Source organism: Chiloscyllium plagiosum, chromosome 25, assembly GCF_004010195.1.
Source record: "Chiloscyllium plagiosum isolate BGI_BamShark_2017 chromosome 25, ASM401019v2, whole genome shotgun sequence".
Lineage (NCBI taxonomy): Eukaryota > Metazoa > Chordata > Chondrichthyes > Orectolobiformes > Hemiscylliidae > Chiloscyllium > Chiloscyllium plagiosum.
Window position 1 is genome coordinate 31,741,997 of NC_057734.1, and position 23,057 is coordinate 31,765,053.

At 40.1% G+C, this 23,057-nt stretch overlaps 1 protein-coding gene across 1 annotated transcript in view; it reads left to right on the forward strand.

Annotated features, from left to right (window-relative positions):
- ddx54 (DEAD (Asp-Glu-Ala-Asp) box polypeptide 54) overlaps window positions 1-23,057 on the forward strand; it is a 38,151-nt gene that overhangs the window by 2,087 nt on the left and 13,007 nt on the right. Inside the window, exons 2-7 of the mRNA XM_043715845.1 lie at window positions 11,080-11,203; window positions 13,595-13,665; window positions 16,755-16,943; window positions 17,831-17,880; window positions 17,984-18,025; window positions 19,374-19,469. Coding sequence (XP_043571780.1) covers window positions 11,080-11,203; window positions 13,595-13,665; window positions 16,755-16,943; window positions 17,831-17,880; window positions 17,984-18,025; window positions 19,374-19,469 — 572 coding nt within the window. The remainder of the gene's footprint in view (window positions 1-11,079; window positions 11,204-13,594; window positions 13,666-16,754; window positions 16,944-17,830; window positions 17,881-17,983; window positions 18,026-19,373; window positions 19,470-23,057) is intronic.

The window sequence follows — 23,057 nt, forward strand, 5'->3', positions numbered from 1 at the left end:
ATATTGCATGCAATTCTGGTCTCCTTCCTATCGGAAAGATGTTGTGAAACTTGAAAGGGTTCAGAAAAGATTTACAAGGATGTTGCCAGGGTTGGAGGATTTGAGCTATAGAGAGAGGCTGAACAGGCTAGGGCTGTTTTCCCTAGAGCATCAGAGTTTGAGGGGTGACCTTAGAGGTTTACAAAATCATGAGGGGCATAGATAGGATAAATAGACAAAGTCTTTTCCCTGGGGTCGGGGAGTCCAGAACTAGAGGGCATAGGTTTAGGGTGAGAGGGGAAAGATATAATAGACCTACGGGACAACTTTTTCACACAGAGGGTGGTGTGTGTATGGAATGAGCTGTCAGAGGATGTGGTAGAGGCTGGTACAATTGCAACATTTAAAAGACATTTGGATGGGTATATGAATAGGAGGGGTTTGGAGGGATGTGGGCCGGTGCTGGCAGATGGGACTAGATTGGGTTGGGATAACTGGTTGGTATGGACGGATTGGACCGAAGGGTCTGTTTCCATGCTGTACATCTCTATTACTCTATAAACATCTTTCCGTTAGGAAGGAGACCAAAATTGCACGCAATATTCCAACACTGGCCTAACCAATGTCCTGTACAGCTGCTATTCTGAAACGCATCCTTTAAATTTCATCGAGTAGATTAGATTACCTACAGTGAGGAAACAGGCCCTTCAGTCCAACAAGTCCCTACCGACCTTCTGAATAGTAACCCAGCCAGACCCATTTCCCTCTGACAGATGCACCTAACACTGTAGACAATTTAGCATGGCCAATTCACCTAGCGCATCTTTGGACTGTGGGAGGAAATGGGAGCACCCGGAGGAAAACCACGCAGACGTGGGGAGAATATGCAAACTCTACATGGACAGTTGCCCAGGCTGGAATCGAACTCGGGTCCCTGGTGCTGTGAGGTAGCAGTGCTAACCACTGAGCCAACGTGCCACATGAGTACAGATCCAGAGTCCTTGAATGACAAACACTTCATTCCCAGGATCATTCTTGTTAACCTCCTCTGGATCCCCTCCTAGCCAGCATGTCCTTTCTTATGTATAGGGCATAAAACTGCTCTCAATATTCCAAATGTGGTCTGTCCAGAGCCTGAGAAGAAAGTGAGGACTGCAGATGCTCGAGATCAGAGTCAAAAAGCGTGGCATTGGCAAAGCACAGCTGGTCAGTCAGCATCCGAGGAGCAGGAGAGGCGATGTTTCGAGCATAAGCTCTTCACATTCCTGATGAAGAGCTTATGGTTGAAACGTCAACTCTCCTGCTCCTCTGAAGCTGCCTGACCAGCTGTGCTTTTCCACAGCCACATTTTTTTTCAGAGCCTTATACAGCCTTGGCAATATATCCCATTCTCGTCTTCTTGAAACATATGTTAATATTGCTTTCCAAACTGTCAACTGAACCTGCACATTAACAGTAAGAGAATTTTGAAATAGGACTAACAAAGTTCCTTTGTGCTTCAGATTTCCTAAGTTTTTCTCGAATTTAGCGAAGAATCTACCTCTCTTTTGTTACTACCAAAGTGTAAATCTCACTTTTCTTCATCATATTCCATTCGCCACTCCTTTCACCTAGCCAACCCAAGTCCTTCTGCAGCCTACCCGCTTCCTCAACACTACCTGTCCGTCTACCTATCTTTGTGTCATCTACAAACTTAGCAACAGTGCCCTCAGTTCCTTTGTCCAGATCATTAATGTGTAACGTGGATAGTTGTGTTACCAACACTGACCTGCGAACACTAGCAGTCACTGGATGCAATCCTAAAAAAGACCCCTTTAACCTTCTGCAAGTCAGCCAATTCTCTATTCGTGTCAGTACCTGGCTCTTAATGCCATTGGCTCATCTTATTTAAGAGATTCCTATGTGTCACCTTGTCACAGGCCTTCTGGAAATCAAAATAGTTTATGTCCACTGACTCTCTGTTGTCTAACTTGCTTGTTACCTCCTTAAAGAATTCTAAGAGATTTGACAGGCCTGACCTCCCCTTGATGATGCTGACTCCACCTTATTTTACCATGTTACTTCTAAGTGCTCTGCAATCTCATCCTTAATAATAGACTCTAAAATCTGACAGTGGTCAGGCTAACCAGCCTATAATTCCCTGTCTTCTGCCTGCCTCCCTACTTAAATAGGGGTGCTACATTTGCATTTTCCACCCTCCTTAGCTCCAGTGATTCCTGAAAGATCAGCATCAATACCTCAACAATCTCCTTGGCTATCACTTTCAGAACTCTGGGACGTAGTCCATTCAGTTTGGGTGATTTATCCACCTGCAGATCTGTCAGCTTTCCTAGCACCTTCTCCTAGGTGATGGCTGCTACACTCATCTCTCCCCCTGATTCTCTTGAAGTTCTGGTATGCTGCTGGTGTCTTCCACTGTGAAGACTGATGCAAAATAGCAATTCATTTCCTCCACTATCTTTGTTCCCCAATACTTCTTCTCCAGCCTTATTTTCCATCAGTTCAAAGTGTGTTCTTGCCTTTCTGTTTATATATCTCAAAACACTCTTGCAATTTTCGTTCATTTTATTAGCTGGCTTACTCTCACATTTCGTGTTTCCCTGCACCACCCCCCCACCCCCCCCCCCCCCCACTACCATTTTCTTTATTTCTCCTTTGCAGGTTTTTAAAGGTTTTCCAATCCTCTGGCTTCCTGCTAATCTTGACCAAATCGTATACTTTTGCTTTTTTTTAATGCTGTAACTGATTTCCCTTGTCAGCCACAGTTGCCTCATCCTCCAGTTAGCATTTTTCCTTGTCCTAGGGGTGAATGTTTGCAATGTATCCTGAATCACCCCGAGAACCTCCTGCCTTTGTTGCTCACTGTCCTCTTGCTAGGCTCCCCTTCCAATCAATTCTGGCCAGCTCCTCAAACATACCTTCAAATCAATTTATTTTTGTTTATTACTAATAAAACAACCCTGTCCCTTCTGCCCATCTTCCAGTCCTTTCAGTAGGATACGTATCCTTGGATATTTGGTTCCCAGCCCTGATGCCCGTGCAGCCCATCTTTGTGATACCCACAACGTCATACCCTCCAATTTCAATCTGTGCTACACATCTGATGCTTTGTATACTGTGTGTATTGAATTATAATACCCCCAGTCCTGTGTTGACTGCTCCCCTTCTCATAGATGTCCCCTTTTCTGCTGTGCCTGAAGTTAAATCACTGAGCCTTTCCTTACAAGCTGACCTAAGACTTGTTCTGGAAATTTTAATAATTTCTGTTGAGCCCACCACCCCCCCACTCCTCATCCACCTTTTAACTTTTTAGAAGTTTTCCATACAACTGAACCCAAGCCCCCCCCCCCCAACTATTTAATTTAAAATCCAATTCACAGCCCTAGATATGATTTGCCAGGATTCTGGTTCCAGCATGATGAAGGTGGAGCCCACCCCATTGGTGCAGCTCCCTCCTTCACCAATACTGATGCCAATGTCCCATGAATTCAAACCCGTTTCTCCCACACCAGTCTTTGAACCGCACATTTACCTTGTTGACCCTGTACCAATTAGCTAATGGCTCACGTAGTAATCTGAAGATAATTACCTTCTTGATGCTGCTTTTTTTATTTAGCCCTTAGCTGCTCTTTTACCCTCAGCAGAATCTCTTCCTTGTATATTGTTGGTACCTACGTGGATCATGACAATTGGATATTTTTTTCCCTTCTCACATGCTGCCCAGATGAGAGATCCTGACTGGGAATCAGGCATGCAGCACTGCTTTTGGGAGTCTTGATCCTGGCCACAGACAGCAGTATCTGTTCCCCTGTCTGTGCTATTCCCGATTTATAATTACATTTCTCTTTTTTCCCACCTCTTGAATGGCTCCCTGTATGTACCACAGTGCTATGGTCAATTTATTCATCTTTCCTATAGACCTGGCGCTCGTCCACACGAGAGCAAAAATCTCAAACCTGTTAGACAAGCTCAAGGGCTTCTTCAGCACTCCCTCCTGGATCCCTCTACTTGTTTCACTCAGAGTTGCACCTTCTTGTCCCATGGACCAAATTTAAGATAGTTTTTTAGATTAGAATAGATTCCCTACAGTGGGGAAACAGGCGCTTCGGCCCAACCAGTCCACACTGACCCTTCGAAGAGTAACCCACCCAGACCCATTTCCCTCCGACTAATGTATCTAACACTATGGGCAATTTAGCATGGCCAATTCACCTGACCCACATATTTTTGGACTCTGGGACGAAACCCACACAGATACTGGGAGGATGTGCAAACTCCACACATACAGATCCCGAGGTTGGAACTGAACCTAAAACCCTGTTGCTGTGAGGCAGCAGTGCTAACCACTGAGCCACCGTAATCTAAGAGTTGGGACTGCTTCCTGAAACCGAATCGAGGTCAACACACACCCTCCCTGGTGTGTTGCTGTGTTCAAAGTTCTGACTCCAGCTAATCAACTCTGAGCTGGAATTTCTGAAGCAACCTATACTTGCTACACTGTGAGCCACAAAGGGGTCCACTGGCTCTCACATCATGTAGTTACAACACATTGCTTGCCCTGCATCTCTATTTTATTTACTTAGTTCTTAATTTGATTTTTTTTAAAGTCTTACTGGTCTTTTAGTTAGTAACCTGTAAAATTTTCCACTATTTACCTTCAATCTGAAAGTATCCTATAATAGTCAAATTATCAGCCATTACCAGCCAATGAACTTGTGATTTTCCTATGATGCCACTCTTTTTTTGCACTGAGTTCTTGGTCATGGGCTTCGATTATCTTTTTTAAAAGAGCAATGAAAGCAAGCAAAAAACATCACCTCCCCTCTGCACTGAATTCCCACACTGCCTTCCAATTTCCCAAATTCTATACTCGCTCAGGCTGTGTCTCACTCTGGATATGATTTCTCCTTCCGGACCATGTGTAGCTTATTGTCAAAGGATATAAATGCATTTGAAACCGTTTAGGGTATCTTCGTCTGACTAGCATCTCGATAGGAGTGGGGTGGGGATTATCTTACGATTGAGCCTATGTCCATTGGAATTTAGAAGAATGGGAAGCAATTTTAAAGAAACATCTAAGATCTTTGGGGGAACTGGACAGGATGGATGTTAACAAGGTGTTTTCTCTTGTTGAGTTGGGGAAGTATTCAAGAACTAGGGGACATAGTTTAACAATAAGGTACATTTAAGTTTGCTCTCTGATTTGGAATTTCCAGCTCAACGAGCAAACTTTTGTATCCAGAACCTCAACCTGAGCTACAAGTCTTCTCAAAACTTGCTAAGGTACATTTAAGACAGATTAGGTGTTTTTATAGCAAAAGATGGATCTCTAGAACGCTCTTCTTTACAACTATTTTGAGATACACTGATTCTTGGTAAACAAGGGAGTCAAATTTTATCAGGATAAATCATAATTGTGGCCACAGTTGGATCAGCCATGATTCTGTTGAATTCACGAGTAGGTTTGAGAAATGGCCTTCTCCTGTTTGACCAGTGTGTTGTAACTCTACTCACTCATACTGGTTTCCTTGCTTTGAGCTTCCTTTTGCTTCGCTTAATGTCTAACCCTATCGGCATATCCTATTTTCCTTCCTTTCATGCACTTACTTAGCTTCCCCTTAAATGCATTAACCCATTTGTCATGATTATTCCTTACTCTTAATACTTGGGAATATTGCATTTTTTAGAGACTTTCTTTGTGGCCATTAGTTTTGGCCTTCTCTACATCATCCTATCAATTTGTCTCTCAGACCTAAATACCTATCTTGGGTAGCTCTTCAGTCTTTTTAAAGTAAAGTACCCCAGCTATTGAAGATCATCTTCATGGTTTCTTGGATCAAGCTTAAAAAGTGACAAAAATTTAATTTTAAACCCTTTGTTTGAAAAACTCTAAGTTCCTTTGCAATAGCATTTATAATTTTGATGGACGCCTTTTAACCCCTGTTCCTATGTAGGGCTTTCCTGCTTTTCTCAAAATCAGTAAATCAAAATCTTGAGTGTATTTCATGATTCTGTTGAGTCAGTGGCTGTTTTTCTTCAATGAAACGACTCCACTGTATCACTTAAATTTATTTTTAATGCAGAGCTTGCCCTTCAGGAGTCATCTCCATGGTTAGATTTGAAACACATTATGTTTTTGTGATAAAGTTATCTGTTACCTCTGGTCAAAACTAGTGTCACTCTGTCCAACACAGACATGTCAAGTAAAAAGAAAGCAACAACAAAATCAGCTGTGAGGATTTGCACAAAAAGATTTTTGATTTTGGCTTGTATGTTCACTATGAGTCATAGAGATGTACAGTGCAGAAATACAACCTTCGATCCAACTCATCCATGCCGACCAGACACCCTAACCTAATCTAGTTCCACTTGCCAGCACTTGGCCCATATCTCTTTAAACCCTTCCTACTCGTATACTCATTCAGATGCCTTTTAAATGATGCAGTTGTACCAGCCTGCACCACTTCCTCTGGCAGCTCATTCCATTTGTGCACCATCCTCTGCATGGAAAAAGATGCCCCTTAGGTCTTTTTTATATCTTTCCCCTCTCACCCTAAACCTATGCCCTCTAGTTGTGGACTCCCCCACCCCAGAGAAAAGACTTTGTCTATTTTTCCTATCTGTGCCCCTCATGATTTGATAAACCTCTATAAGGTCACCCCTCAGCCTCCGAGGCTCCAGGGAAAACAGCCCTAGCCTATTCATCTTCTCCCTGTAGCTCAAGTCCTCCAACCTTGGCAACATCGTTGTAAATCTTTTCTGAACCCTTTTAAGTTTCGCAACATCTTTTCCTACAGGAAGGAGACCAGAAATGCACGCAATATTCTAACAGTGGCCTAACCAACATCCTGTACAGCTGCAACATGACTACCCAACGCCGATACTCAATACTCTGACCAATAAAGGAAAGCATCCCTAAATGCTGCCTTCACCATCCTATCTACCTGCGACTCTACTTTCAAGGAACTATGGACCTGCACTCCAAGTGCAGGTTATTCAGCAACACTCCTTAGGACCTTACCATTCATTGTAAAAGTCCTGCTCTGATTTGCATTTCCAAAATGTAGCACTTAGCATTTATCTAAGTTAAACTCTATCTGCCGCTTCTCAGCTCAAGGCCCATCTGATCAAGATCTCGTTGTAATCTAAGGTAACCTTCTTTACTGTCCACTACACCTCCAATTTTGGTGTCAGCTGCAAAGTTACTAACTATACCTCTTAAGCCCATGTCCAAATCGTTTATATAAATGGCGATAAGTGGTAGACCCAACATCAATCCTTGAGGCACACCACTGGTCACAGGCTTCCAGTCTGAATAGCAACCTCTGTCTTCTACCTTTGAACCAGTTCTGTATCGAAAGGTTAGTTCTCCCTGTATTCCATGAGATCTAATCTTGCTAACCAGTCTCCCATGGGAACCTTGTCAAATGTCTTACTGAAGTCCATAAAGATCACATCCACCACTCTGCCCTCATCACTCATCTTTTGTTACTTCTTTAGAACACTCTCTATTACTTGAGACATGATTTGCCATGCACAAAGACTATCCTTAATCAGTCTTCATCCAAATACATGTAAATCCTGTCCCTCACAATTCCCTCCAACAATTTGCCCACAGCTGACGACAGGCTCATCAGTCTATAGTTCCCTGACTTTTCCTTACCACCTTTCTTAAATAGTGGTAGCACGTTAGCCAACCTCCAGTCTTCCGACACCTCACCTGTGACTATTGATGGTACATCTATCTCAGCAAGGGGCCTAGCAATCACTTCCCTAGCTTCCCACAACGTTCTAGGGTACACTTGATCAAGTCCTCAGGATTTATCCACTTTTTTGCATTTCAACACATCCACCACCATCTCCTCTGTAATATAGACATTCTTTTCAAGATGTCACCATCTATTTCTCCATATACTATATCTTCCATGTCCTTCTCCATGGTAAACACTGATGCAAAATACTTGTTTAGTATTCCCCCCATCTCCTGTGGCTCCACACAAAGGCTGCCTTGCTGATCTCTGAGGGACCCTATTCTCTCCCTAGTTACCATTTTGGCCTTAATTTATTTACAAAATCCCTTTGGATTCTCCTTAACCTGTTTCCCAAAGCTATCTTGTCCTCTTTTTGCACTCCTGATTTCCCTTTTAAATATACTCCTTCTGCCTTTTATATTTGTCTAAGGATTCATTTGATCTCTCCTGTCTATACCTGATATTTGCTTCCTTTTTCTGAACTAAAACCTCAATTTCTCTAGTCACCCAGCATTCCCTACATCTACAAGCCTTTCCTTTCACCTTGACAGGAATATACTTTCTCTGGATTCTCGTTATCTCATTTCTGAAAGCTTTCCATTTTCCAGGCGTTCTTTTACCTGCGACTATCTGCCCCTAATCAGCTTTTGAAAGTTCTTGTGTAATACCATCAAAATTAGCCTTCCTCCAGTTTAGAACTTCAACTTTTAGATTCGCTCCGTCCTTTTCCATCATTACTTTAAAACTTTTAGAATTATGGTCACTGGCCCCAAAGTGCTCCCCCACACCTCAGTCACCTGCCCTATCTTATTTCCCAAGAGTAGTTCAAGTTTTGCACCTTCTGTAGTAGGTACATTGACATAATGAATCAGGAAATTTTCTTGTACACACATATCAAATTCCTCTCCGTCTAAACCCTTAACACTATGACAGTCCCAGTCTATGTTTGGAAAGTTAAAATCCCCAACTATAACCATGCTAATATTCTTGCAGATAACTGAGATCTCCTTACACGTTTGTTTCTCAATTTCCTTCTGACTATTAGGAGGTCTATAATACAATTATAATCCTGAAGAAGGGCTTATGCCCGAAACGTCGATTCTCCTGTTCCCTGGATGCTGCCTGACCTGCTGCGCTTTTCCAGCAACACATTTCCAGGTCTATAATACAATCCCAATAAGGTGATAATCCTTTTCTTATTTCTCAGTTCCACCCAAATATCTTCCCTTGATGTATTCCCTGGAATATCCTCCCGAAGTACAGTTGTAATGCTATCCCTTTTCAAAAACGCCCCTCTCCTTTCTCTCTTTCATCCCTTTTTATCCTTCCTGTAGCATTTGTATCCTGGAACATTAAGTTGCCAGTCCTGTCCATCCCTGAGTCATGTTTCTGTAATTGCTTTGATATCCCAGTCCCATGTTCCTAACCATGACCTGAATTCATCTGCCTTCCCTGTTAGGCCTCTTGCATTGAAGTAAATGCAGAATAATATATCAGGCCTACCTTGTTCCCTTCTTTGTCCCTGCCAGCCGTAGTTGTTTGTTTGACTTGCTTCTTTGCCCAACTGTACTAGTTTCAAATAGAGCTTTCCTCACTATCTCCCTTGGTCCCACCCACCCTCTTTACGAACTTCTGAGCAGCTCTAGCAAATCTCCCTGCCGGTATATTAGTCCCCTTCCAATTCAGGTGCAATCCATCCTTCTTATACAAGGCACCGTCCTTCTTGTACAGGTCACTTTTACCCCAGATGTCATTCCAATGATCCAAAGATGTGAACCCTTCTCCCATACACCAGCTCCTCAGCCAGACATTCATCTGCTCTATCGTCTATTCCTATCCTCATTAGCTCGTAGCACCAGGAATAATCCAGATATTACTACCTTCGAGGACTTCATTTTTAAATTCCTGCCTAACTTTCTATATTCTCCCTTCAGAATCTCAATCTTTTCCCTTCGTATGTTGTTGATTCCAGTGTGTACAATGACCTCCTGCTGGTCCCTCTCCCCTTTGAGAATATTCTGTACTCTTTGAGACATCGTTGTTCCTGGCACCAGGGAGGCAACACACCATTCTGAATTTTCACTGCTCGCCGCAGAAACGTCTGTGTGTGCCTCTGATTAGAGAGTCCCCTATCATAATCGATCGCTTGGAACCTGACATACCCCTCATTATATTAGAGCCTGTTTTGATAGCAGAAACTTTGGCTGTTTGTGCTACATTCCTCAGAGTCCATCAACCCCCTACATTTTTCAAAGCAGCGTACTTGTTTGAAATCGGGATAGCCTCAGAAGACTGCACCACCTGCTTTCCTCTCCTACCTTTTCTGGAGTTAACCCATCTATCTGACTGCTTTTCTCCCTATATCTGCCATCCATCACATCCCATTGCTGTTGTAAATTCCTCATTGCCTCCAACTGTTGCTCCATCCAATCCATTTGATCTGATAGGATCCGCAACCAAAGACATTTCCTGCGGAGACAATCCTCAGTAACCTATAAACTCTCCATACACTCCCGTATCCAACAAAAAAGAGCTATCACTCTATTAAAGGCTATCTTTGCTTCTCCACAATCTACAGACCCAAAAAGTAGCACTGTCTTATTGCATTTTTTAAAACAAAACACTACCCCAAAGTAATTTAATACCTATGGCTTATATTTTAAAAATTTAGTCGAGAGACAGATCTCAATAAAATATATAATCAAGAAATAACCCACTGTAGTCACTGTTGTAGATTCACAGCAAGGCTACACTTAAAAACTATGCACTTATCTGTTCCTGTGCTGTGAGCTCTGCCACACAGGTTCCTCCAGAATCAGTTGTGAATTTCGCTGTTGGTTAAGTTTTCCTTGATGTACTCCGATGTCCAGAGAAACATGAATTCAAACAGCAAAGGCAATAACTGTGCAGATTCACTGATGTGTCAGTTAGCAGTGTGGGTTTCTTTCTTTCTCTCTCTCCTTCAGTGACCATGTGCTGCCTATTGTCTGTCCTTCTCCCTTTCAAAAGTGCCATTGTTTTGACTTTTTCCTGCAACGTTCCAAAACAATGCAACAGCATGTAAAACAATAATTGCTGCTCCTGGAACTTGAGGAAATCACCTCCAACACCTAAAATGCCTCAAAAAAGGAGCAGCTCTTACAGCCACAATTTTTTCCTGTCCTCCATCTTTGATTACCCAAAATACTTTTTTGTAGATTTTATCAAGATTTAATTAGTTGTAAGTTTAAGTTACTTTAGAGATAACTCCCTGTCCTAAAAGAATATTATGTATAATTTATTGGTGTCACAGAAAAATATGTTTATTTATATTCAGATAATAATGATATGGTTTTAATTACTTTTGCAGCACAACAATAGATGTTTACAAAGCTTTCCTTCAGGTGATTGTCCATCAGATGTAGAACCAGACACGAGAGAAATGGTCCGGCAACAGAATAGAAAGAAGAAGTCGGGAGGCTTTCAGTCAATGGGTATGCCCAACAATTTTCAATAATTGAATTACTTTTTGTTATTTAAGGCATGGCCATAACAGGAATTTGATTCATGTGATCCTTGATAATCTAGTTACAATTCAAGTGCAGTTTGTTTCTTAAGTTTACACACGTGAACTTGTGCTCTTTTCCCTTTGAACTATATTTTGCACACTGTAGAATACTATTCTCAGTTTATGTAGAGTACCTATTAAAAGTAGTGCTGAGATTTTATATCTAGACTTCCCACCATAAACACATCTTGAGGTTTTCTCTACTAAAGTATGGATATCATCATAGAGATGTACAGTGCGGAAACAAACCCTTCGGTCAAACTCATCTATGTCAACCAGATATCCTAAATTAATCTAGTCCCATTTGCCAGCTCTTGGCCCATATACCTCTAAACCCTTCCTATTCATATACCCATCCAGATATCTTTTAAATGTTGTAATTGTACCAGCCTCCACCACCACCTCTGGCAGCTCATTCCATACACATACCACCCTCTGTGCGAAAAAGTTACCCCTTAGGTCCCTTTTAAATCTTTCCCCTCTAACCCTAAACCTATGCCCACTAGTTCTGGATTACCCACCCAAGGAAAAATACCTTGTCTATTTAGGAGAAAGTGAGGACTGCACATGCTGGAGATCAGAGTCGAAAAGTGAGGTGCTGGAAAAGTACAACAGGTCAGGCAGCTTCCGACAAGCAGGAGAATTGACGTTTCTGGCATAAGTCCTTCATCAGGAATGATGCCTGAAACGTCGACTCACCTGTTCCTCAGATGCTGCCTGACCCGCTGTGTTTTTCTAGCACCTCACTTTTTGAAGTGGTTTATTTACTCTGTCCATGCTCCTCATGATTTTATAAACCTCTATAAGGTCACTCCTCAGCCTCTGATGCTCCAGGGAAAACAGCACCAGCCTACTCAACCTCTCACTGTTGATTAGACCAGCATGAACAGAAAATGATATTTTTTCTAATAAAAGCAGTCTCTTTATTTCAAGTCATTGCAGTGTCTTGATTTATCCTGCATGTTCTGTCTCCTTGATTTAAAGCCAAGTGCATTTTCAACTAATTTATAATTGGATGTAACATAGGGTGCTGTTCTGGATTTAAAATTAAAACAAAATTGTAACTAATTGTTGAAATCTTTGCAGAAGTACAGAATTTAAATGGTTTTATCAAGTGGGGAATATTTAGACTTAAGGTGTGCACATGTAATTCAGTTCCTGTTTTAAAATCATACATTTTCTCTTAATTTTATGCAGTGCTTTAATGTTGCAACTTTTTCATGCAGTGGGTGGTACGTGTATGGAATGAGCTGCCAGAGGTGGTGGTGGAGGCTGGTACAATTACAACATTTAAAAGACATCTGGATGGGTATATGAATAGGAAAGGTTTAATGTTGTGCTATTAGTGAAAAATAACTGGGTTTGTAACAATTTTTGAGAAATAAGGAATTAAGATAGTTTAGAATTGTCATCGTTTAACGTTACAAACCACCAGGAGAGTCCAGTATAGGTTAGGACAGTTTATTCAAATAAATGCAATAATTGTCCTCCTTAACAGCCTAACACTAAACACTGCAAAGAGCCACAAGTTTCCAGCTTTTATACACTGTTATATACTCAATTTTTAATGTCATCAATTTATAATCTTATGTTGAACAGATGTCACTTATTTCCCATATATGTATCTCAGGTATTGCTTCTATTCATCCAAGCCTTCCTTACCTTTTCTGATTATGTGGCCTTGCTGTCACTGTCCTTATCCTGTTTATGGACATCTGTGATCATTCAGTTCTGACTTTTTACCAACAGCGTTTCTAACTAGAACTGCTTGTCTCTATTTGACCCTTAACTAACTGAAGTTACTTAAACTCTTATTCATACCTTTCCCAACATATAGGTTTCTGCACCACTAAAACTGAAGTTAGAAATGGGCAATCATAGACTGATAGTTGAGTGTAATTACAGAATTATGATTTTATTTTGGTTTCCATTGTGAATGTAAAGCTATGACAATAGAAGTAATATCCAATGGACAGGAATTGCAGTTGTATTCTCAAAACCTGAATATGTACATGTGGCAGGAAGTTAGGCTTAATTTGCTTAATCTGATTACTTGAATTACATATCCTTCTGTTTGCTCTTCAGTGTAATACACTTGATTGTTTGCACTCTGGACTGTACCATTTGTATGTTTACTTTTCAAAAAACCTGTGTCTTAAACGTTCTCATCTGGCATGTTCTCATCCTATTATGGTGATGCAGAGATTTTCTTGGACCTGAATTTGTGACTACCAGTACTGAATAAAGACATAATGCAGAAATTATATGTTGATTTTTAATATTAGTGCTCAATTGTTATTTCCTGTTTTTTCCACAGGTTTGAGCTTTCCTGTTTTTAAAGGTATTATGAAGAAAGGATACAAAGTACCAACGCCAATTCAGAGAAAGGTAACTTGTTGCCATGCTAATATTGAGACAAGTCATTGCGACATTGATTTTCATTAAAAACTAGTACATGTGAAAGAACCTTTATCATAAGTGGAAGAAATGCATTTATGCTGTCCAATTAGCATAAATATGTAATAATCATTCCATTATCGTCAAAATAAAAGGTTGCCATAAAAAAGATACTAGAAAAATTAGTACGTTTAATAATTTTTCATTTACAGAATATTGAGTATTCTCAAATAAAAATAAAACAAGAAAATGGGGAACGCTAATATAATAGTCATGTTACTAGGTAGTAATCAGAGGCCTAGGCTAAAGCTTCACAGGAACAGGTGTTCAAATCCCACCATGGCAACTGGTGGTCTTTAGACCATAAGATATATGACTGGAAGTAGGTCATTCAACAGAATTGTGGTTAATCTAATAATCCTTAACTCAACTTTCCTGCCTTTTTACTCCATAATCCCTGATTCCCGCACTGATTAAAATTTATCAATCTTAGTCTAAAGTGTATATATTCAATGACTCAGCCTCCATAGTCGTCCATGGTAAAGCATTCGTCGGTTCGTTACTTTTGAGAGAAGAATTACCTCCTCATCTCTGTCTTAACTGGGCGAGCTCTTTCTCTGAGATTATGCCGTCTATTTCTTGTCTCTTCCACAAGGAAAAATAACCTCTCCATATCTACCCTATTAAGCCCCTAAGAAATCTTACATGTTTCAACAAGAGCTCCACTCATTTTTCTAAACTCCAATGAGTGCAAACCCAACCTCTACAATCTCGGAAGAAAATCATTGCATGTTTGGATTCAGCCTCGTGCACTTTCTCAGCACTGCCTCTAATACCAGGGCATCTTTCTTTGAGATAAAGAGACCAGAATGTTTCATAGCATTCCAGGTGTGGTCTGACTAATACCTTGTATAATTTTAGGAAGACTTCCCTATTTTTGTACTCTATTCCCTATGAAATAAGGGCAACCATTCTATTGACTTTCCTTGTTGTCCGCTGAACTCATTTGCTAGCTTTATGTAATTCATCTTCTAGGACCCTCAAATCCCTCTTGTGCTGCAACTTGCTGCTGTCTGTCATCTTTTAAATAATATTCTGTGCTTTAAATTCAACTAATGAATAAATCTCATTATCAATGGTCATGAATCTACTGGATTGTGGTGAAAACTGAGTGAAATAAACTTGCTATTTTTAACTGGTCTGACCAAATGAAGCTCAATGTGGGAGACTCTTAAATGCTTTTTGAAATAGCCTATTCTAGTTGTATCAAGCCATTACAGAAAAGTCAAATATTGGTGTGCTACACCTTCCCCAATTATCTTTGAGAAGTTGGTAACAGATGCTGATGTTGCCACTGACATTTACATGCACAAAGTGAATAAAGAAAAATATTGTCAAAATCTTAAGAGTATCTATTAACATACATTTGTGACTTTAAATCTATGTAGAAAATTTCAGCACTTGCCAATTTTATTTCTAAGTATAACCTCAGTTTCTCAGTCAAATCTTGAGAGTGTCAGTCAGATTAGTTATAGAGACATAGAGATGTACAGCACGGAAACACGCACCACTCTGTGTTGAAAATGTTGCCCCTTAGGTCTCTTTTATATCTTTCCCCTCTCACCTAAAACCTATGCCCTCTTGTTCTGGACTACCCCACCCAAGGGAAAAGACTTTGTCAATTTATCCTATCTGTGCCCCTTGTGATTTTGTAAACCTCTATAAGGTCACCCCTCAGCCTCCGACGCTCCAGCGAAAACAGCCCTAGCTTACTCAAACTGTCCCCATAGCTTGAATCCTCCAACCCTGGCAACATCCTTGTAAATCCTTTCTGAACTCTTTCAAGTTTCACAACGTCCTATCGACACGACAGAGACCAGAATTGCAAAAATTCCAAAAGTGGCCAAACCAATGGCCTGTACAGCCACAACATTACCTCCCAACTCCGATACTCAATACTCTGACCAATAAAGGAAAGCATACCAAACGCGACCTTCACTATATCTACCTGCGACTCTACTTTCAAGGAGCTACGAACCTGCACTCCAAGGTCGCTTTGTTCAGCAACACGCCCGCAGACCTTACCATTAAGTGTATAAGTCCTGCTAAGATTTGCTTTACCAAAATGCAGCACCTCGCATTTATCTAAATTAAACTTCACCTGCAACTCCTCAGCCCATTGGCTCATCTGATCAAGATCCTGTTGTAATCTGAAATAACCTTTTTCACTGTCCACTACACCTCCAATTTTGGTGTCACCTGCAAACTTATTAACTCTACCTTTTATGTTCATATCTAAGTCATTTACAAAAATGGTGAAATGTAGTGGACTCAGCACCGATTCTTCTGTATTCAAATGGCTAGTTTCCCCTGTATTCCATGAGATCTAACCTTATTAACCAGTCTCCATGGGGAACCTTGTCGAACGCCTTACTGAAGTCCATATAGATCATGTCCACCGCTCTGCCCTCATCAATCCTCTTTGTTACTTCTTCAAAAAACTCAATCAAGTTTGTGAGATGTGATTTCCTATGCACAAAGCCATGTTGACTAACCCTAATCAGTCCTTGCCTTTCCAAATACATGTACATCCTGTCCCTTTGAATTCCCTTCACCAACTTGCCCACCATTGACGTCAGGCTCGCGGGTCTATAATTCCCTGGCGTGTCCTTATCATCTTTCTTAAATAGATTAATAAAGGTATAAATTTTTACCTCGCATATTTCTTTGCCATAAGTAGAGATAGCAAGCAACAGGCTTGCCCTCAGACCTGTTGCTGATCTCGAACTGAGCATAAATGGATGCATAATAGTAGTCATGTTCCAATCCTTTTATAATTTTCAGTCCATTTTAAAACTTTGGTACAGCATTTATTTATTGAAACTGCATCCTCACGGACAGCACGGCTATAATTAACAGCTAAACTTACAGGTTCAGTTTGAGAAACTTGAGCAGCTTAATTTCAATCAAAGAATTTTTCAGTAGTAGATAAACATGTTTTATATAATGGAAGGGACCCATTCATTATCATACCTTAAAAGTTTACTTTGAGGAATTAAAAAATCTGTTCTCTGTTTTAGACTATCCCCGTGATATTGGATGGCAAGGATGTTGTTGCAATGGCACGGACAGGTAGCGGTAAGACTGCAGCATTTCTTATTCCGTTGTTTGAACGACTGAAGGTGCACAATGCTCAGTCAGGAGCAAGAGCTTTAATCCTTACTCCAACCAGAGAACTGGCATTACAAACCATGAAGTTCACTAAAGAGGTAAAATGCTACCTTACAGTTTATGTATTCAAGAAATATAGATTCAGTTTAAAATAAAGCAAGCATGGAACCAGTCTAATTGGTTCCAAAATAATTTGTTGCATTCTTATAATAATAGACAATAGGAATTGTTTTGTGTTTTTAGGAACAATTTTGAAATCCTTTGGTTCCAGTATGATTTATATTCTTACTAGCACTGTGCAATTATATTTGGGTAAATAATGGACGTGTGCTTTATCTTTTAGCATTCTTATGGTTATTCTCTGTTAAGATTCATAATACAAGGCAAGCCAATAAGACATTGAGCATTAGGAAAAGCATGCTAATAATGGTTTTTAACAAAATAAATTATGAACTTCTCAAACATGTTAATTCACATAAGAGAAAAGCGGACTTGCATTTTGTAAAACATTTCATGACTGTGTTACCTCAAAGTGCTTTAAAGCCAAAGGTATTACTGTTGTAATGCAGGAAATGTAATTTGTCAAGAAAATAAAAGAATAACTGTTTATACCACATCTTACCACAAGTCTCAACTATTCCAAACTGATTCGCAGTCAGTTGATTGTATACTTTTGAATTACAATCACTGTTTCAAATATCATAAAATATAACTAGACAAGACTTGGATGGAGTTATACTACTGAACTCCACCATGTCCTGTTCCTGGTTCCTCGCTTCAGGACAGTTTACCTTGATACATTATGATAGCTGTTACATTTTAATGTTATTTTTAACTGATAATTCCGAAGAATAAGCTTGTATACACACTGATTCAATTAATACTCAATTTTATTTTTCAAAGTAACATTACTGTAAACTTGAACAGAAAAAAACATACATAACTGTACACCAATGATTTTCTGTTCTGTTGCCTTGATTTGCAGCTGGGAAAGTTTTCTGGCTTCAAAACAGCTTTAATCTTGGGTGGAGACAAGTGAGTACATTTTTGTGTGATAATTTATGGTTTTTATAGTGTACCTCTTTTGAACCAAGAAAAGCCAAGAATGTAATGGGATGTGTGGTACTATTTCTTTCAGAATGGAGGATCAGTTTGAAGCACTGCACGAAAACCCTGACATGTAAGTTAACACTTTACTTAAAACTTATTTGATAATGCTGAGAATGATTCCTTGAATTTGGTTAATTTTTAAATTTGTTCAAAACTGTGTCATACAAAATGTGATGTAATACTGCTTTGTTAGGTGTATTATGAACATGTTGAGCTGCTTGAAATTCAATTTAAAATATCTCCCACAAAGCGGTTGGGATCAGTTTAAAATTCTATAGCCATCTTTCATAGAAATATACTCTCCTCAAGAAAAAAACCAGTTTAACATTTGTTGGCATTGGATAATAGGCCAGTAGAAATACTGAGTTATTAATGCTGTCCCTCCTGGTTCCTTTTGGGTGGGTGGAGGAGAGCAATAATGGAATTTGTCATTTTTTGGTAACTCAAGACAGCTTAATGATGCTGTGTGTTGGAGCTTGTGAACTCAGGCTTACTTCATGTCTGTTCCTCATTGTTCGCTGGGTAGAGACTTTGTTTTTCCATTTGTGGAGAAAGATTATGCATGGTGGTCTCTAGTCCTCCTGCGGTGTTGTTAACTTTTGCAACCAAAGTAATTTTGAAACAGTACTTCGAAAATTAGGAATTACCGAAGCATAATGATGGAAAGTAATTCTTAAGAATTGCATAGTTCAAGTGATCTATTTCTAGGTTTTCTAAATTATTTCTATCCTATGATTGGTAAATATAGGCCACTACAAAGTCATGTCACTTGCTTCAGTAGCAAGTCATATAAACCTCCATTTATAATGTTATTTTGAAAGCAACTAGTGTGGTTTGATGTACTTGATACATGACCCTTGTACAAAAGGCTTGCATTTTTAAAGCACTCTCGTACTTTTTGAAGTGTAGCCACTATTGCAGTGTAGGAAATGCAGCAACTATCTTTCCTGTAGCAAGCTGTCAGAAATGGTGATGTGACAAAGACCAGATAATCTGTTTTTGATATGATGGAAAAGTGATGTTGATTTGAGGAATGGATATTTGACGGTGTTCCAAGAATAGCTTCCTGGTCGTCTCAAATAATGCCGTGGATTTTTATTTACACCTGTCTGAGGGGTAGCCATGTCATTTTTTTTTAAGAAAGTCTCCCTAGTTTTTGAATGCAGGGATGGGACAGTAAAATCATTTCATATACTGAAACATGCAAGTACCTATATCACAGCCTGGTTATGTGAATACTAGACTAATTACTGCTCGGACTCTTTGCTGAGAGTTTAATCATTACTCTTTCAAGCAATTACCAGTGAATGCCAAATATGCAAGCATTGAATGAACGACTGCCATACTGAATTATGTGTATCAAAAATGTTTTGATAAAGATTTATAACCTGTTTTTGACCTGTTTGTTCATCTTGCAGAATAATTGGCACACCGGGTCGTTTAATGCATATAGTTGTGGAAATGAACTTAAAGCTGCAGAACGTTGAATATGTGGTCTTTGATGAAGCAGACAGGTAAATTGGTACCAGTAGCACTTCCCATTATTATTGTTTAGTAATATTGCAGATATTTGTCAATATAGTGTATATTTCTTTTTAATCCCTTATGGGATGTGAACATCACTAACTAGGCCAGCATTTATTATCAATTCTTAATTGCATTCAAGAAAGTGGTGGTGATCTTCCTTTTGAATCACTGCAGTTGTTGGGTTATAGGTACACCCACAGTGAGGTTAGGAAGGAGATCTTGCATCACTGAAGGTGTGGTAATATGGTTTCAGTTCATATAGTTTTAGTTCAAAGTAGTGTATGGCTTGAAGGGGGACTTGGAGATGGGCATATTGCAATTTATCTGCTGCCCTGACTATCTGAGTAGTAGAAGATGCAGGTTTGGAAGGTGCAATCGGAAGAGCCTGGATGACTTGCTATAGTACAATCTATTGATGGTATGTGCTGCTGCCAGAGTGGTGAAAGAAGTGAATGTTAAGTGATACTGGGGTGTCAAACATGCAAGCTGCTTTGTTCTGAACAATGTTGGACATCTTTATTAATGTTGGAGCTGCTCCCATTCGGACAAGTGGAGTGTATTCTCTCAAACTCCTGATGTGTGCTTTACTAAAAAGGAAATAGCTCATTACATATAATGTTTTTCATGGCATCAAAGCACCCTAAGACCATTACAATGAATACTTCTGAAATGTAGTCATTGCTGTAATACAGGATCTATGGCAGCCAATTTGCATGATGCAATGTCCCACATACAGCAATAAGATAAGCAATAAACCTATCTGGTAAGTATTGGTTGTGTGATAGATATAGGTAGGATACAAAATTCATTCTGCTTTCCTTGCAGTGATATCATAAAATCATTTTGTTCTGCCTTGAGAAGACAGATTTGGGTTTAGTTTAACATTTCAATAGAAAGATGAGATTTCAACAGTGGAACATTCCACAGTACTGAATTAAAATGTCAGTCCAAAGATTATGGGATTAAGTGGGGTTCTGATCTCAAAGGTAAATCTAGACTGAGCCATTTGAAATTGGTATATTTTGTGAAGCGTGATAACATAATCAGCTTGAACGACTTTGTTATTTTTACTTAATGTAGCCCACATCCTGAAGGATGATACAATCTTATTATAAATTTTTTATTGCTTGTTTTGTTTGTTTTAAATCAAAATTTTCATGTATGGAAGTTCGGTGTATATTTGACTTACGTGGTCAAGAATACTGTAGAAGTTTGGGTAAAAAAAAACAGAAATTTGATCACAGTATTTGGACAGCTAATCTGTCATATCATATAAGCACATAAGATTGCATCAGGATTGACAACAATTTAATATGCATAAGAATGTATTGATCAGAGCCTCGAGTATAGGATTTGGGAGGTCATATTGCAACTGTATTGGTTAGGCCACTTTTGGAATATTGCGTGCAATTCTGGTTTCCCTCCTATCGGAAGGATGTTGTGAAAATTGAAAGGGTTCTGAAAAAATTTACAGGAGAAACTCGATTATTCGAACTTGACGGGCAGGCACTATTTCGTTCAGATAATCGATTATTCAGTTAATTGATTAAATGCCTTTACTCTGGGGTTCAGAATTTTTAAAGTCTGCTCCTTGTCCAAGAGACTGCTGCAGCAGCAACACAGCGTGGGAGGCCCCCAACCCCTCGTCCAACACCGCCCCATCAACCCCATCCAACGCTGCCCCCCGCCCTGAATCCCTGCTCACGACCCCATGCAACACAGCCTCCCGCCCCTCAACCCCGTCTAACACCGCCTCCCTGCTCCCGACCCAGTGCAACACCGCCGCCCACCCCATAACCCCATCCAACACCATACACACACACCCCCTCTCCGGGGCAGCCGGACTGGACACCAATAACAAGACTGCTGCTGCTACTACCTTTGTGGGTAAGTCTCCAAATTGAGCATGCCCACGCGCTCGCGCACGCACAACATTTTCCTGCAACATTTTGACAGGTTCCACCTTTGCTCTCTACAGGACAATGTTGGTAAGATTATCTGGGGAAAGTCTTTTCCCTGGGGTGCAGGAGTCCAGAACTAGAGGACATAGGGTGTGAGGGGAAAGATTTAAAAGGGACCTAAAGGGCAACTTTTTCACACACAGGTTGGTGCATGTATGGAATGAGCTGCCAGAGGAAGTGGTGGAGGCTAGTACAATTACAACATTTTAAGAGGCATCTAGTTGGGTATATGAATAGGAAGGGTTTAGAAGAATACGGGCCAAATGCTGGCAAATAGGACTAGATTAATTTAGGATATCTGGTTGTTAAGTTCTTTTTCCTGAGATTCTTACACACTTGATGCAACTGCAATATGCCAACAACAACCAAACAGTGTTTAATCAAATACAGTACAAGTTGTGGAGAAACTCTTAACATTCTTCGCCATGCTTACGAAGCATGTCGAGAGGTCTCACTGAACAAAGGAAACAGTTCTTCCTTTATACAAAATCTTTACATCACAGTCAGTAATGCCCACAGGACAACCCCCAGTCACTCCCTCACAGCCACATGCCCAAGACACAATGCAGTGACCTAATCATCTCCAGAAACAATATAATGGTCAAATCCTTTGCATCATTTTTATTAACTACAGGGAGTAGTCAAAATTCCAACTGTAATGTTTTTATTGATTTTGAATAGGGTGATGATGCAAATATAAATTATTGCTGAATAATAGGAGGTGGCTGTGTAAATAGTTCTGAATGGCAAATGATGAGAATGTAAATTCACTTATAATCTGTAGATCAGAGATATCCCACTCTGCCCCCAGGGCATTCAATTTCTTGCAGGTCACCAGAGCAAATTAACTCTTTAATATCACATGGTCAGCATAGGTGAGTTGAACTGAAGGGTCTGTTTCTGTGCTGTACATTTCTATGACTATGACTGTAAGAAGCCACATTCATATACCACATTCTAGCATTTTAGGTCACCCCAAACACATATAAAATGCTAGTGGTTTAAACTATCTTTGAGTCAGATTGTATTTCTTAATGTGGTAAATGAAAACAAATAAATGGTCTTCAAAGTTTGTGAGAAGATTCGTAGCTCGGGTGCTCGTTGTTGTGGTTCTGTTCGCCGAGCTGGGAATTTGTGTTGCAGACGTTTCGTCTCCTGTCTAGGTGACATCCTCAGTGCTTGGGAGCCTCCTGTGAAGCGCTTCTGTGATCTTTCCTCCGGCATTTGTAGTGATTTGAATCTGCCCCTCCGGTTGTCGGTTCCAGCTGTCCGTTGCAGTGGCCGGTATATTGGGTCCAGATCAATATGCTTATTGATTGAATCTGTGGATGAGTGCCATGCCTCTAGGAATTCCCTGGCTGTTCTCTGTTTGGCTTGTCCTATAATAGTAGTACTGTCCCAGTCGAATTCATGTTGCTTGTCATCTGCGTGTGTGGCTACTAAGGATAGCTGGTCGTGTCGTTTCGTGGCTAGTTGGTGTTCATGGATGCGGATCGTTAGCTGTCGTCCTGTTTGTCCTATGTAGTGTTTTGTGCAGTCCTTGCATGAGATTTTGTACACTACATTGGTTTTGCTCATGCTGGGTATCGGGTCCTTTGTTCTGGTGAGTTGTTG